At 31.7% G+C, this 15,613-nt stretch overlaps 1 protein-coding gene across 1 annotated transcript in view; it reads left to right on the forward strand.

The window, feature by feature from the left end:
• The first annotated feature begins 2,735 nt into the window (after nucleotides 1-2,735).
• The window catches only part of LOC140451921 (uncharacterized), a 115,026-nt gene continuing 102,148 nt past the window's right edge, over nucleotides 2,736-15,613 (forward strand). Inside the window, exon 1 of the mRNA XM_072545888.1 lies at nucleotides 2,736-2,801. Coding sequence (XP_072401989.1) covers nucleotides 2,736-2,801 — 66 coding nt within the window. The remainder of the gene's footprint in view (nucleotides 2,802-15,613) is intronic.

Consider the following 15,613-nt stretch of genomic DNA (forward strand, 5'->3'; position numbering starts at 1 on the left):
CAGAAATATACAACATTTCTTTGTAGTCAGTCTTTTTCAAGTTTGGCTGAAGATCAAAAATGAAAAACAACTCAACACATTTATCGTTAGCAAATTAAATGATCCTGCAGTCTCAACAACAGAAGAAGACCGTTCAGATAACAAGGAGAACAGCATGGATAAATGCAATACAGATAAAGATCCACAACCACATTTTTATACGGATAATAATCCACCAGGTGGCGATATTGCAGTTGTTGAAGGCGATTGTAATGTTTACGATACAACTACTTTAGAAAATTTACATCAGAGTCTCATTGAAAAATCGCATGAAAATTATATACTAATTGATGGAAAAATTCCTACTCCATTTAAGAAGGCACTATTATGGCCAGACAAACCATGTTCTAAAGAAACGAAAAAAAGAGTCGGTGAAAGGTTGTTTTTTGTTGCAACTTCCACTTAGTGGAAACAATACCATTTAAAGAAAAAAATGAAAAAAGAATTCAAAGAATACGAAAAGCAAGAGCGAAAACGAATACGAGACGCAAAGAAGATTCTGCAAGAAAAAAACCAAAGCGTAATTACAAGGAAAATTCAGATTCTGATGAAAAGAAGATTTTGAAAGAAAAAAAAAACAAAACGAAATTTCAAGGAAAATTCAGATTCTGAAACATCTCTATCTGGTGAGCAATTAAATTTGGAATCTGATAGTGGTGATGACATTCCAGCTATTGTTCCAACATTCAACAGATCTCATTTAAAAGAAGGTGACCATGTTATCTATGAAGATCAACACTACCCGGGAAAAATAAAAGATGTAGAAGAAAATGAGGCGTTTGTTAGAGTTATGGTAAACAGCAACTTTAATTCGTGAAAATGGCCAAATAAAGAGGATGCAATATGATATGATCATACTGATATTGTGGAGAAGATCAATGAACCAGCAACTTTAAATATTCGTGGAATGTACAGAGTTCCAGAAATAATAAAGTTTTCCTGTTTTAATTAGATATTTGAATAAATAAGTTATTTAAATACCTTTTTTGATATGTCAGGTATTGGATATTTTGGATTCTGCAAAATTTGCGATGCCAGGTATTGGAGACAAAACATGTATTTAAAAATAATTTTTGTTTTTTGGCAAGTTTTATTTAAATCAGATCTCCTTTCACATGTACAATTAGTAATAAACTTAATCATATATTTTGCTTAAGAGAACAAAAAAATCTCAGTAAAATTAACGTTTTAATATCAGAAAATGTATCTTTCCGGCCTTAGAGTGCCCGGTACTGGTGCCTCTACCTTATATTTTTTTTTCAACGTGAAGGAATATATTCTGCTTGTTTTATAACCTTATTTGTGTTTTTCTGCATATAATTATTATGTATATTATTCTAGATATATAGCAAAACAGGTTTTGTTTTGACGCCTACTTAACCCTGCGGTGCGCTGGTTGGGTCTGTTAGGCCCATTCAGTTCTTCTTATATCTCTATTCGGTCAGCGAGTCTAAGTACGGTCCTGACGGTCTAGGTACCTTTCGTCGGCATAGCTAGCTATAATCCCTCAGTTATGAATGCGCATTGAAGCAATAGTGTCGATGATATATCTGTTTTCGTTCTCTCAGACCCAACCCGTTCCTTAATGTAAGTTTTTTTTTATGAAAGTACAAAACAAAATTTGCAGTGTATTGTTTTAAGAGCTTAGCAAAACAAAGTATTCTTACGAGAGAGAGGCAAAACATTTGCAACGTCTCTACGAGGAAGTTGCAAACGACGAGGAAGAAAATTATGAAGATTCAGATTCCGATAAGTCTATAGTTGGCAAGTTAAAACATGAAGATGCTAATCATAACTCAGAGTCTGAATTGGATTTATCAGACACCGAATTAAACGTACAAGAATGTATTCCACAAGGTAAGTCAAACCAACACCTTTATTACAATACCAAAGATGGAATGAAATGAAATAAGATATGCGGATCACGAAATGTTAGAACTAGACGAGAAAATATCATAACAAAACTTCCTGGAGTTATTCGTGAAGCGAGAAGTTGCAAAACTAAAAAAGAATGCTGGGAAAGCTGGGAATGACAAAATTATAAAACATATTGTTGAATCTACTACTGTATATATCGAGCGTGTGTCCGTGAGATATAAAGACAGTACCGATGCGAGGCTAACAAATATATGTGAACTAAATGCTCTGATTGGTCTGCTTTACTTAGCTGGAGTTTATCGTGGAGGTAGAACTTCAATTTTTGAGTTTTGGGAAAGAAATGGTACGGGCATTGACATATTTCCGGCAACGATGGCTCTCCGCAGAGAGCCACCAAATTATCACCCGTGCACCGCAGAGTTAATAGTTATAAAATCCAGCACTTGAAATTAATGCGATAGTTATATGAGGAAAAGAAAAATAAGAAGATGAATAAATTAACATCTTGTTTTGCAAAGATTAGTTTTGTCTTATATTACTTCAAAAAATCTTCAATGCCTTATTAAATGCTACAAAATTTGCTGGAATGGAAAGCGTTTAAAATACAATTTATTTACGTATCAAAAATAATTACACAATCTATTCCAATTGTAATTGGGTAAAATTCTTAACAAAACAACAAAAGTATTTTTTTATTTCCATTTAATTTAGCTTGAACACTAACGAGAAAATAATTATAATATTGATGAAATGATTGATATGTCGAATTATTTTATAATAGATAAAAAAGTTTCATTAACTTTAAATCATTTGTAAAAATGACTAAGTTAACTATAGTTCTTTGCGGCTTATTTCTTGGAATTTCAGGTGATATTGATATATTTGTACGTATGTCACGTTAATCGTTTGTAAATATAAACTTATAATAATTAGGTAGTACTATTCTCATTTTTTTTCTGTTTTTTTTTTGTCTACACTGCTAGACAAAGAAACATTGACATTTTCATATTTATATTGTATGTAACTTTAACCTTAATAATTTATTTTTTTTTTATTTATTTATTACCAATTACAAACACCACCTAGGTAGTAATTACATGTAAGAGTGCTCATTACTTGGTATAACAATATACACACAAAAAATACAAAAAAATACAATATACACACAAGTACAAAATAAAAACACAGAAAGTAAACACATTAAAAAAGACACAAGTTAATAAAATTTTAAAATTGAGTACATTACTTATCTATTCATAACATTTTTAAATATCCCTTACACTACAGTTAAAGAGGTCTATATCACAGATCTTTATTAACGCATTACACTGATATTGCATATTATAGTTTATTATTGCACAAGAATTATATGGACTACTAGAAAATAGGTCATTACTGTTTACCCTTAGGTTGACCTTTGGCACATGAAAGCTAATACATTTGATCAAACCACATGTCTTATATTTTACATTGTTAATAATATTATGAATAAATATAACACAATGCATATTTCTTCTTTGCTCTAATGACTGGAAGCCAAATATTTGAAGCAACTCTTGTGATGACGTAAGGTGAGTATACACATTGTATTTCTTAAGGTATAAATACCTTAGAAATCTTTTTGTACCTTTTCTATATCAATAATATGAACTTTGGCTTCAAGAGAGCATACCACTGATGCATATTCCAAATTTGGTCTAACTAAAGCGTTATATAGTCTAATGGTTGTGTTTATACTAAAGTGTTTGGAATTTATTATTACAACTCCCAATATTTTGTAGGCCTTATTAACAATATTATTATAGTGTTCATTAAATTTCATGTTTGCCTGTAGGTATATTCCCAGATCTTTACATTTGGTTTTCCTAGATACTACACAATTGTCAATTCTATAATTATTTTGAATGTAGTCCACACTTCTTAATATTCAAGATCATATTGTTGTCCCTAAACCATTCTACAACTGAGGTCAAGGCCTCCTGTAGTAACTGACAATCATTTGGAGTATGTATAGTCTTAAAAAGCTTCAAATCATTAGCATAGATCAAACTAGAAGAAAATTTAAGAGATTGTGGTAGTGAGTTGACAAAAATTAAGAAAAACAAAGGCCTTAAGTTGCTCCTTTGGGGGACACCAGATGTAGCCTGAAATTTATCTGAAAAACACCTACCAATTTTAACTCGTCGAAACCTTGATTCCACATACGATTTTATAAATGTACAAGCATCATGCAAAAAACCAAACTCATTTAATCTCGATAAAAAAATGCCATGGTCAACCATATCAAATGCTTTTGAGCAGTCAGTCATTATTAAATCTAATTGGAGTTTATTATTTATTGCCTTACTAACAAAATTAGACAGAATGCACAGATTACTAGTTGTTGTGGATAACCCAGGCAAGAAACTATGTTGTTCTGGAGCAAATTCATTTTTAAAATTTTTCAGTATATTCATATAGAGAATAGATTCAAATATTTTAGCCAGAGAATTAAGGATACTTATAGGACGATAGTCTTCTATATTGTTTCTATTACCTGATTTAAAAACTGGATTAATGATAGCCTCTTTGAGTTTGTCTGGAAAGGTGTTAGTTTTAAGAGATAGATTAAATAGATGTGATAATGGTTTTTGAAATACAGAACATCCTTTAAAGATATAGGCAGGAATATTATCAATACCAGTGGCCTTTTTTGGCTTTAATTTTTTTATACTAACCTTCACATCTTCTTCACTAATAACTGAAAAGTTAAAAGATACCTGTGAACTACCCTGATGTGTGGATGATACCTCATAAATTGAGCTGAAATGATGAGAGAAAGCCATGGCAATATCCTGAGGGCCTGTATATGTATGATCATTTAAATACATCTCGTGAGGAAAACCGCTGGTTTGTCTTCTACTTCTTATGAATGTCCAAAAACTATTTGGATCATACAAAATGTTATCTTCAATATTATTTTAATGCTGCATAAATTTATTTTTGATTTGCGTCACAAGCTTTCCCTATTTTTATATGCTTGCTTAATTTGTTGTTTTTTCTGATTTTTTTAATAAGGTCTACACTAAAATAAGCTGGATATTTCTGTTTTTGTCTATTTTTAATAATTTTCTTTGGGATGGCTTGATCAATGCATTCATACAATTTATCGTAAAATTGATTAATACAATCTGTAGCAGTTATACAATTATACATATCTGACCAGTCAGTGTCCCTTATTAATTGATACAAAAGAATATAGTCCCCCTTGGCATAATCATACCTATAAGACTGTTGTATATTACTCTCAGTGTATGAATTATCTTTAAATTCTAGTAACATTTCTAGTGCTGGGTGCTAATAATCTTCAGAAACCAAAGGAGATTGGTAATGGATATGTTTGACAGTATAAGATCAAGCAGTTTATTTTTACAATTTGAAATTGTATTATATTAATTTAAATTATTTAGATTTTGCAATTCTTTAAGCAAGCTGTTCTTTTCACAACTTAAGTTGGATATAATAAATCCAGGAATATTAACATCTCCAAATAAGATAATATTAACATTTTCTGACAATACTTGGTTATAAAGTTCTAAAAGTTCTTCATAGATATCTAACATTATACCAGGAGGTATATATACACAGGAGACATACAATGAATATGTTTTAAACCTTACCTTAAGTAACAAGCACTCAACAATTATATTACAATTAACTTTTATACTTTCTACAATAAATTTCTTTTTCGAGGCTACCAAACTCCACCACCCAATGTCTTACCACTGGCCCTATCTTTGCGGAAGACTATGTAGCGATTATCAAAAAGTTCTTCATTGGAGATTCCATCTATAAGCCATGTTTCAGTAGGATTATATCAAAATCTTCACTAAGAACATTGGTATATAGGTCACTTGTTTTAGTGCGTAGCCCTCGTAATAATGCTTAAATGAAACTTAATGTTAATATGGCATAACTCAATACTGTTTTAAGAACATTGCTCAATAACTTATTTTTCATTCTTCTGTCTGAATTTGTAAAAGCATTTTCAGATTTATTTTTTCAAAAATTATTGTTATGTTTGGAATTTTCGGTTTATAAATTGCGTTAGGCTTTCACGGCCATCGTCTAATTTGTTAAACTGTTTGTTCGGGCTGTTAGGCCGTTGTCTTCTGAGATTAGTTCTCGACGTTTCGCCAACACTAGGGTTTGGCATCTTCTGGAGATGTTACTACTTCGCTTGTAACCTGAAAATGACGCCACGTTGTACTACGGAGGCAATATTTATATTTCCCACTCGCCTTCCCTGCGAATTATATATGGTCCTTGCAGGGACAGCGTGACAAATGAATGGAGGAGCAGATACAACAATGAAATAGAGACTCTCTTCGGGAAAGGAAACATCGTAAGATACATAAAAGCCAATAGATTAAGATGGGCAGGCCACGTGGTACGGAGTAATGACGACAGACTGATTAGCAATGTGTTTTGGGAAAGACCAGATGGTAGAAGATCGACAGGAAGGCCTAGGAAAAGGTGGAAAGACGCAGTCAGGGAAGACCTGGAGAAGATGGAAGTAAGGCCATGGGAAATAATAGCACAGGATCGGAATCAATGGAAGGCAATAGTAAACGCGGCAAAAATTCACGAAGAGTTGTAAAAGCCAATGATGATGATGATGATGACTCGCCTTCCCTCCACTGGTTTCGTCTTGAGGGGGAGTGTCGTCGTTTGTAGTAGCTTTTCTTTCTTCGTGTTTGGCGGGAAGGGTGTTTGTGGATTTTAATATTGGTATCCATGTCTTGTTAATTTTCAGTCCTTCTATCCGATTACAATGATTTGGGTGCTTATATATTTCCACAGCTTTCCGATACAACCGTGGGTAGTACTGTGAAGTTTTGTCCAGCATCTGCGTTTCTTCAAATATTATTCGATGTTCTCCGCTTCCTAAAGCGTGTTCTGCAACGGCAGATTTGTCAATATGTCCTAAACGACAATGGCTTTTATGTTCATTTATCCTTGTATTTATGTGTCGTTTCGTGGTTCCCACGTATACCATTCCACATGTGCATGGTATTCGATATACTTCGGCCGTTGCTAATGGGTCGCGTTTGTCTTTCACCGATCTTAAACAGTCCTTGATTTTATTTGTAGGCTTGAAAATGGTTTTTACGTTGGCTTTCTTAAGTATTCGCCCAATTCTGTCCGTTACCCCCTTTATATAGGGCAAGAACGCTTTGCCTTTACATTCTGTTTCTTCGTCCTTTCTTCTAGAGATGTTGTTCATCGCTTTATGTATTTCTCTTCTGGTATAACCATTAGAGGTGAGCGCTTTTTCAATATAAAGAAGTTCACTTTGGAGATGCTGTGGTTCACAAATTCTCTTCGTCCTCTCCGCCACAGTTTTGATGATACCTTGTTTTTGGCTTGGATGATGATTTGAGTTCCTGTTTAGGTATATGTCCGTGTGTGTAGGAAGTCGAAAAAAGCTTCTTTTTTAGATTTAAGAGGTTCTATGGACTCTGGGAAACTAAAAATTTGTATGAAGTCATGTTTTTATATGCTTTATTGAAAGCACAAGTCACGGTGCTGATCGGTGCGGGGGCACTTTTGACCATCTTATCCCGCTATAGTTTTTGCAATGATCTTTATAAGCAATAGCTTATTGACTGAACTTTACACGTTCAGATCAAATAATTAAACCTTGTCCCTTCAGAAAAAAGTGGTTTAAGTGGCAAAGTCAATTGCGTATAGAAGATCGTATTTTGTGCAAGTTTTCTCTAGCATAAGACAACTAAGAAAGTGTGATTTTAGTCGTCGTAAAATGGGCTGGTACTTGTGGAGTGGATCTTGTGAATCTAAACTTTGTTTCTTTCGTTATCTAGCTACTTATCTTCGCATATTGGATGGATTGATAGCTACGATAGGTAGAGCTTACGTATTAATGTGTAATCTTAATATCCGCTGAATTTGGCTTAATAATTTATAGCTTAATCCAAGTGTTAAGAATGTGTTGGTGTCATTCATACTGGCAAGCTTGCGGAGAATATTATTTCTGGTCCTCAACTTGCCTTTTAGTTGTGTGTGCGATACAAACTATCTTTAAGGTATTAATAGGAAGTCCAGAGTTCAAGGATTTTATGACACTATTGGATGTTCAGTTTTGTGAAAGCGTCGTTGTTGGGAAAATTCAAGGAGCACACCCGAGGTTTTCCAGAATTTATAGTGTATTTTTATTTTGTTTAAGGTATCATTTAGATTTTTTTTCCACTTCAGCAACAAAAGTTTTTATTATATATGTATATGTTAATGTATATGTAAAATTAAACTGTATTTTTAACTGAAAGGTAAATTTAAACTGTATTTGATATTGTATTCAGATACAACGTAAGCATTTTCCTGAAAGTGATAATAGCAGATGTGTCTCTTTTGTATAAAAAATATTTGTAATGCCATGGTAAGTATTTAGAATAAAAGGACACATACCAAAGAAATAAACATTTTAATCAATATTTTATCATTAATTTATGTAGATTTTAGTAAAATTAATATAAAAAAAAGATGACAATGTCAGGCTATAAAAATAACAAAAGTTAATTCTGAAACTAAATAAGTATTGGTCTCAGAAACATAATAAAACTCTGTATCTTAAATTAAAACTAGTTATTCTTAAGGTACATAGATAGATACTGATAACTTATTAAAAGCAATTCAAAAATTATCTATTATTTTTAACAATACAAGGTACGGTTATAACTAGCTTATAAAAACTGTCACATTTTGGTCATAATTTGTACTTGTTAAACATTATTGTAATTCATATCTTTTGCCTCTCAACACATGACCCAAGTATTGAATTTTCCTCTCTTTGATTATTCTTAGTAATTCTTTTTGTTTACACATGTGATGAAGTACCTCAATATTAGTAACTCTTTGTACCCATGGAATTCTCAACATTCGTCTGTATATACACATCTCAAAGGCATCTATTCTTTTTTCTATTTCAGAGTCTATTGTCCAACTTTCACAACCATACAGTAAGACAGAAAAAACGTAACATCTGATCATTCGGATTCTAACCTGTAGACTAAGGTCTGATCTTGTAAAAAATGTTTTCATGCTCATGAATGTTTTCTTTGCTTGTTCGATTCTTGATAGGATTTCTTTTTTTGGATTACACTGACTATTGATATTTGCTCCCAAATATTTTATGGAATTTACCTGTTCTATTATTTGACCCTTGGCATACACCTTTACCTTTATTGGTGTCTTTGAAAATACTAAAGTTTTAGTTTTGGAAACGTTTAGATGTAAACCGAACATTTCGCAGTGGTGAACTACAGCATTTATTACATTTTGTAGTTCTTGTGCGTTGCTTGCTATTAAGGCGGTGTCATCAGCATATCTGATGTTGTCTATGCTGATTCCGTTAATCTTAATTCCGCCTTGGATCTCGTCTAATGCTTCTCTGAATATAGACTCCGAATACAAATTAAACAGTAGTGATGATAAGACGCAACCCTTTCTCACTCCTCGTCGGATTTGTATGTCTTCGGATGTTGTGTGCTCTATTTCAATTGTTGCCGTTTGGTGCCAGTATAGTTCTGAGACAATTCGCAAGTCTTGTTCGTCAACTCCAGTTGTTCTCAGAATTTCGATCATCTTTTGATGGTTAACGCAGTCAAATGCTTTTCTATAGTCAATAAAACATGCATATACATCTACATTCATGTCTCTGCATCGTTGATTTTAACCAGTCTGTTGGTATTTTACCTGTGTACTTTAACATCAGTCTTGAAAAAGAATCCTTATACGTTGGTATGATATTTTTATTTGTCAGGTTGGGATTTTTTGTTTTTCAATATGAATTATCTTTATTTCACACCCTCTCAACCTATCTTCATCTTCGTTAGTTGTGTAGTTTTTACAGGTAAGTTGTTTGAGATCAAAGAAACTTTCATGAGTCAGTTCTTTCTCTGAATAAGGTGGCTCTTTTTTCTTTGCAGTTTTTATTAATGTTGTATATTGGTCAGGCACAAAAATTGGAGACTTCAAAACTCTGGACCCATTTCTTTGAATTGTAGAATGAACCCAATCGTCCTCATTTTGAGTGTGTTCTTTAATTAGAAATTTGTGAGTAATGCTCTTCAGTTTTGGGGATATATTCACGGCATATTTATACATCGCCACCATATATTTATTTTTTTGCTGACCACAGCAATTATCGCTATAAAAGACAACGTCGAAATCATCAGTTGCTTTGTTTTGTAAATATTCTAAAAGCATAAACACGCACGAGCCAATTTCATTTACTCCTCGTGTTCCTTCTCCTTCATACCATACAAAACAAGTTGTAGCTTTGAAACGCAGTTCGGTAATTGTAAAATTAAGTAGATTAACTTTCGAAATATAATAAACACTAGAGCAAACTACTGCAAATCACATACTGCAACTATAAATATCTCAGTAACTTTTTGTTTTTCTGATCTTGAAAGGATTTTCTCTTTCAGGTGGTTTTTATGTTTCGCTTGTAAACTTGGTTTATCGTCAGCATTATTAAAGAATGTACATTTTTCACACTGGTCTTTCTTGGGCTGACAGGAGATAATAAAGTCTATCATAAAAATGTGATAATGCTTTTGGTATGGAAGATATTGTTAATCCTCAGAAACACATTTATTAACATTAGGTGTAAAGCAGCAATGGTAAGACTTCTATATATTCGCGTTTAGAACGAGATCTACAATAATGACTCTCGATTCTCGGAATGGAGTTAATATGATCACTGACGTCGTCGTAGAGATGGATTAATCTGGTGATGATTATTGTGTCTTCCTCTAAGGTCTTCATCCTGAATGTAATTGGCTATTATTGCAAGAACGTTTTGTAAGTACTAATTATTTTGAACATTATTTTTATTTTTACTTTGTGAGAAAATTTAATTTATATTATATTATTTAGTTTAGTACATACAACTATTTTGTAATTTGGGTCATATAAGCTCTACTTTGGCTCGATATCATTATATTATAATAATATTAATAATAATAATACTCATGTTACTCGTGTTAATGTCTCATTCTGTCTCCGGCTTCTGCACGCAATGTCGCTTTGCTTCAATAATTTTAAAGTGTTTGTTTGTCCTTTTGTAGTGTAGTGTGATGTACAGTTATGTTTATGACATTTTGTTCTTGTCGGATAGGCCGCAATTGACGAAATGCCCCTGAAGATGATCTAGGGATCGAAAGTACTTGGGCAAGATTAAATTAAACTGTGCTTAATATATGCCTTTTATTTGATCAAAGTTCATTTATTCGAGCATTCAACCTTATATTTATTTAAAGATATATTTGCTTACTTGGTCTACTAGTAAGCAGATAAGTTATAACGTATTTGATAAAATTACTGTTTATACAACTTGGCAACTCAGCCAATGGATATAATGATAGTAAACTGCAATTTATGTTAGGGTTTGAAAATATTACAGAGTCATTATGTAGAAATCTACAATTAAGTTAAAAAATTTATCACAGCAGCATGCCGCAGTAGAGCCATCTCTAGGATCAGAAACAAATTAATCGAGGGTGAAGATCAACCTTACCTTAATATATTTACTAAATTTATACACCGTTGTCATCCCTATTTACTATGCACGTGTTTAAAAATAATAAATGAAAAAAATATATTGGAGGGAAGTACTTTAATGTGTGGTAGCGACAATTAAATTTATTTCTTACACTTTAGCGTTTCGTGGTAAAAATGAAGTATTTTTTTTGTAAAAATAATGGTAATTATGTAGGTGCTTTGAAATATTTATCGATTTCAATCCAACTGCAAAATTGGTACCAATAAACTATTTATTCATACAATATGTGATAAATTTATTACTGGGAACATTTGGTACCTTATTTTTACCAGTAGAAGTTAATTCGGTCGTAAATGATATCGGTTTTATTATTTTTGTTTGAAATTGTAAACTACTATTTTTACGCGAGCTTTTAAGATTTAAGGACCCTTAAGCTAGCAAGGATAAATGAGCGGAATCCAATTTAACCTACGTAATATTTTTTCACCCATTTTTCACTAATTTATTACCACCCTAATAATTTTTCACCACCAAACCAACATTAAGGGGAGTGATTCTGCTGGTTTAAGGTTCAAGCTAGCAGAATTCGGAAAAAACTTTTTGCCTATGGCATATTTTTTCACCCATTTTTCACTAATTTATTATCACCCTAATAATTTTTCACCACCAAACAACCCTTAAGGGGAGCGATTTTGCTGGCTTACTGTTAAAACTAGTAGAATTAAAAAAAATATTTATGATATACAACAGTGCTCTGCTAGGTTTTTATGAATGTATTACCACCTTAGTAATTTTTCACCCGTTAATTACCCCTTATGGAAAGTTAATAATTCTGTTAGATTAATATATTTAAGCGGAAAAATCCTTTTTTTATTTTTCAAATTCACTCTCCTCTACTTACAAATGAAATAAAAAAGTATTTTTTAAATTTTTACTAAATTTTAACCACCCTGATAATCTTGCATCCCTAAACCAATCTTATTTGGAAACGTTCCTGTTAGCTTAATATTCGAGACAGACAATTCATAAAAATTATTTTTAAAATACCATAGTGTTCTGCTAGGTTTTTACAAATTTATTACCACCCTATTAATTTTTCACTTCTCAACTACTCCTTGTAAGTCAATATTAAGCTGAAGCTCGAATATAAAGCTTGCTAAGTCAAATAAAAATTTTGAAATACCACATGATTCTACTCGATTTTTACTAATTTTTCGCCTCCTATTAACCCGCTGTAGCTTATGTTAAAATAGAAAAAAGGAATTTTTTAATACCACTGTGTGCTACAACCTTTTCCAATTCATTTACCACCTTCACAATTGTTTACCCCTCTATAAGAAGCCAATAATTCGACTAGGTTGAATTTTGAACTGACAAAACAAAATTATAAAAAGTATTTTTAATAATTTTTTTGTATTGTATTACTTCAACCTTTTACTATTTTTTGCTATCTTCATATTTTTCACCTAACATACTGGACATAAATTCCGCACTTGACGTTCTAATTTTGGGGGCTTAAAGTTGTACTTTTTCGTCCGGTATAAAAAAATGCACGTTTTCGCATTTCAAGAGTTAAAATCAACTATAGACGTGATTGTGCGTAGATGAATGTGCACTGGTGTTTACTATTAAAAAAATTACTCAAAAACTATTGTACTCAGCATAAAACACACTCAGGGACAGTACAGAGGCGCTATATTTGCAATTTATTGCTAAAATTAAATAAAAGTAAAAAGGGCAGTATCAATCTAAAATCCAATTAAGACTACAGTCCCCACTCCTTGATTGGCGGTACACTTCGCTCAGGTCTAAGGATGTACTCAATAAATACAAATCTTTTAATCTTTTAACAATAGGTGCGCAAGATGTCCCGACCATCCTTTACAATTAGATAATTAATGTAATAGACATAATAAAATTATTTCAATTTAAATACTTCTAACCTAGTAATTATTCTGTGAAATATAACAATTCCATTGTATTTACTAAAAATCAATTTGATTTCAGTTATTTTATATTCATAAAAGGGACTCACGATTTGATTTCTCTTAGCCATGTACTCAATACTATAATCAGAGTCAATTTTTTAAAACAGTTAAAATTTATAATTTTTGTGATAAAGTATTTTCATATTTTCAATATTTAAACATTTAAAAAATAAGTAATAGTTAGCACAAAGTAACATTTAAGAATGTTTTTAATTAGGGTAGTTAAGAAAACAAAGAGTACACTGGTAAAAATATAGTAAAAATCTAGCAGAGCACTTTTGTATTTCCAAAAAGATTTCGCATTTAGTTGGCGTAAATGCGTAGCTTGTTGAATGTTTCCCATTAACTGTGGCTATGGGGGTCAAAAATTATGAGGGTGGATAAAATTCAGTAAAAATCTGGCAAGCACTGTATACTTTTAGTTACAAGAAGAGATTATAGAATAGTTACAAGAAAATAGATTTTTTATCACCTTAAATATTGACGCAACAGAATTATTGACTTCTCGCAAGGAGTAGTTAACGGGTGAAAAATTACTAAGGTGGTGATAAATTCATAAAAACCTAGCAGAGCACTGTGGTATATCATAAATATTTTTTTCGGAATTTTACTAGTTTTAACCGTAAGCCAGCAAAATCACTCCCCTTAAGGGTGGTTTGGTGGTGAAAAATTATTAAGGTGGTAATAAATTAGTGAAAAGTGGGTAACAAAAATATGTCATTGGTAAAAAGTTTTTTTTCTGAATCCTGCTAGCTTGAACCTTAAGCCAGCAGAATCGCTCCCATTAAGGGTGGTTTGGTGGTGAAAAATAATTAGAGTGGTAATAGATTAGTGAAAAATGAATGAAAAAATATTACGTAGGTTAAATTGGATTCCGCTCATTTGTCCCCGCTAGCTTAAGGGTCTTTAAGATTTAAGACATGGTCACTATGCTCAGCAGTTATTAATAAAGAATTTACTTCTTGTCTGCCATCTTCTTGATTAGAAGAGCATGGTAAATTGACTTTATTGTTATTTATAGTAATATTGCACCGCCTTGCTTTCTTGTATCACAACTTACAATGAAGTTGTAAAAAATTAATCAATAAATTTTTCCAGAAAAACATTGTATATAATGTTACAATGTTTTTATAAAAAATATTCATCAATAATAAAATTTTTCAATAATATTGGTTAAAACTTTTTTTCCACCAAGTAGTTCAAAATTTATAATTACAATGAGGTTATTTTGTTGAATAATTTTATATTTACATAAGATAGGATAAAAGTTATTAGACCAAAAAAAGGTTATCCTTTATAGATGTTATTTAATCCATAGTTGAAAAACATTGTAAGTAGAGTTACAATGTTATTCATATCAGGTATCGATATATCTCACATAGATCAGCGTACCGTCATTCTTCACTATGTTCTTCTTAGTGGTATAAAATAAGGGATTTTTGTGATTTTTACCTATATTTTCTGATACTCGTGAAAACTTAAAAAAAGTTATTTTAGAATTTTTAAATATTTTAGGTTTAGGCCTATCACCAGCGAGTTCTAAATTGAACATAGACATTCTCCTCCATCTCTGATGGCTTTATATGTTATATAAAGGTCATCGTAAAAAAACAGAGATGGAAATAGGCGCCAAGAAACTTTGTGTTAAAAAACAGTCGAATAAAATATAGATTCTCGATTCAAACAGTCAAAAAATTAAAGCACAGCTTAGTAAAATAGAAATTACGCCTATTCAAGATGTCCCAAAGTACAAAGCAGCTTCTAGCAGATACTGACGATATAGATATTATAACAAACTCCTGTTTGTATACGACATCTTCAACAAAGACCAGAGAGCACAAAGAAAGTTTCATTTGAAATCAACGAAATGAAAACCAAATACAAGCGAATAAAGAGAAGAGACCGATTCAATAAATCTAGATAAAACATTAAAGTCAACAACTACAATTTCGAAAGTATGGAAGACGTTAAATATCTTGGATCAATCACAATCACAAAAGTTCACACAATCACAAGCTAACAAAATTCTAAATAAAAACCCTTAAAAAGTTATAAAATTTAAATGTGTTACATTGTAGTTGAAAAGATGTTGTGATATTAAAGAATATAATAGATACCCTGCATGGCAGCGTAAGACTCCCGA

This window comes from Diabrotica undecimpunctata, chromosome 10, assembly GCF_040954645.1.
Source record: "Diabrotica undecimpunctata isolate CICGRU chromosome 10, icDiaUnde3, whole genome shotgun sequence".
In the NCBI taxonomy this organism is placed as follows: domain Eukaryota; kingdom Metazoa; phylum Arthropoda; class Insecta; order Coleoptera; family Chrysomelidae; genus Diabrotica; species Diabrotica undecimpunctata.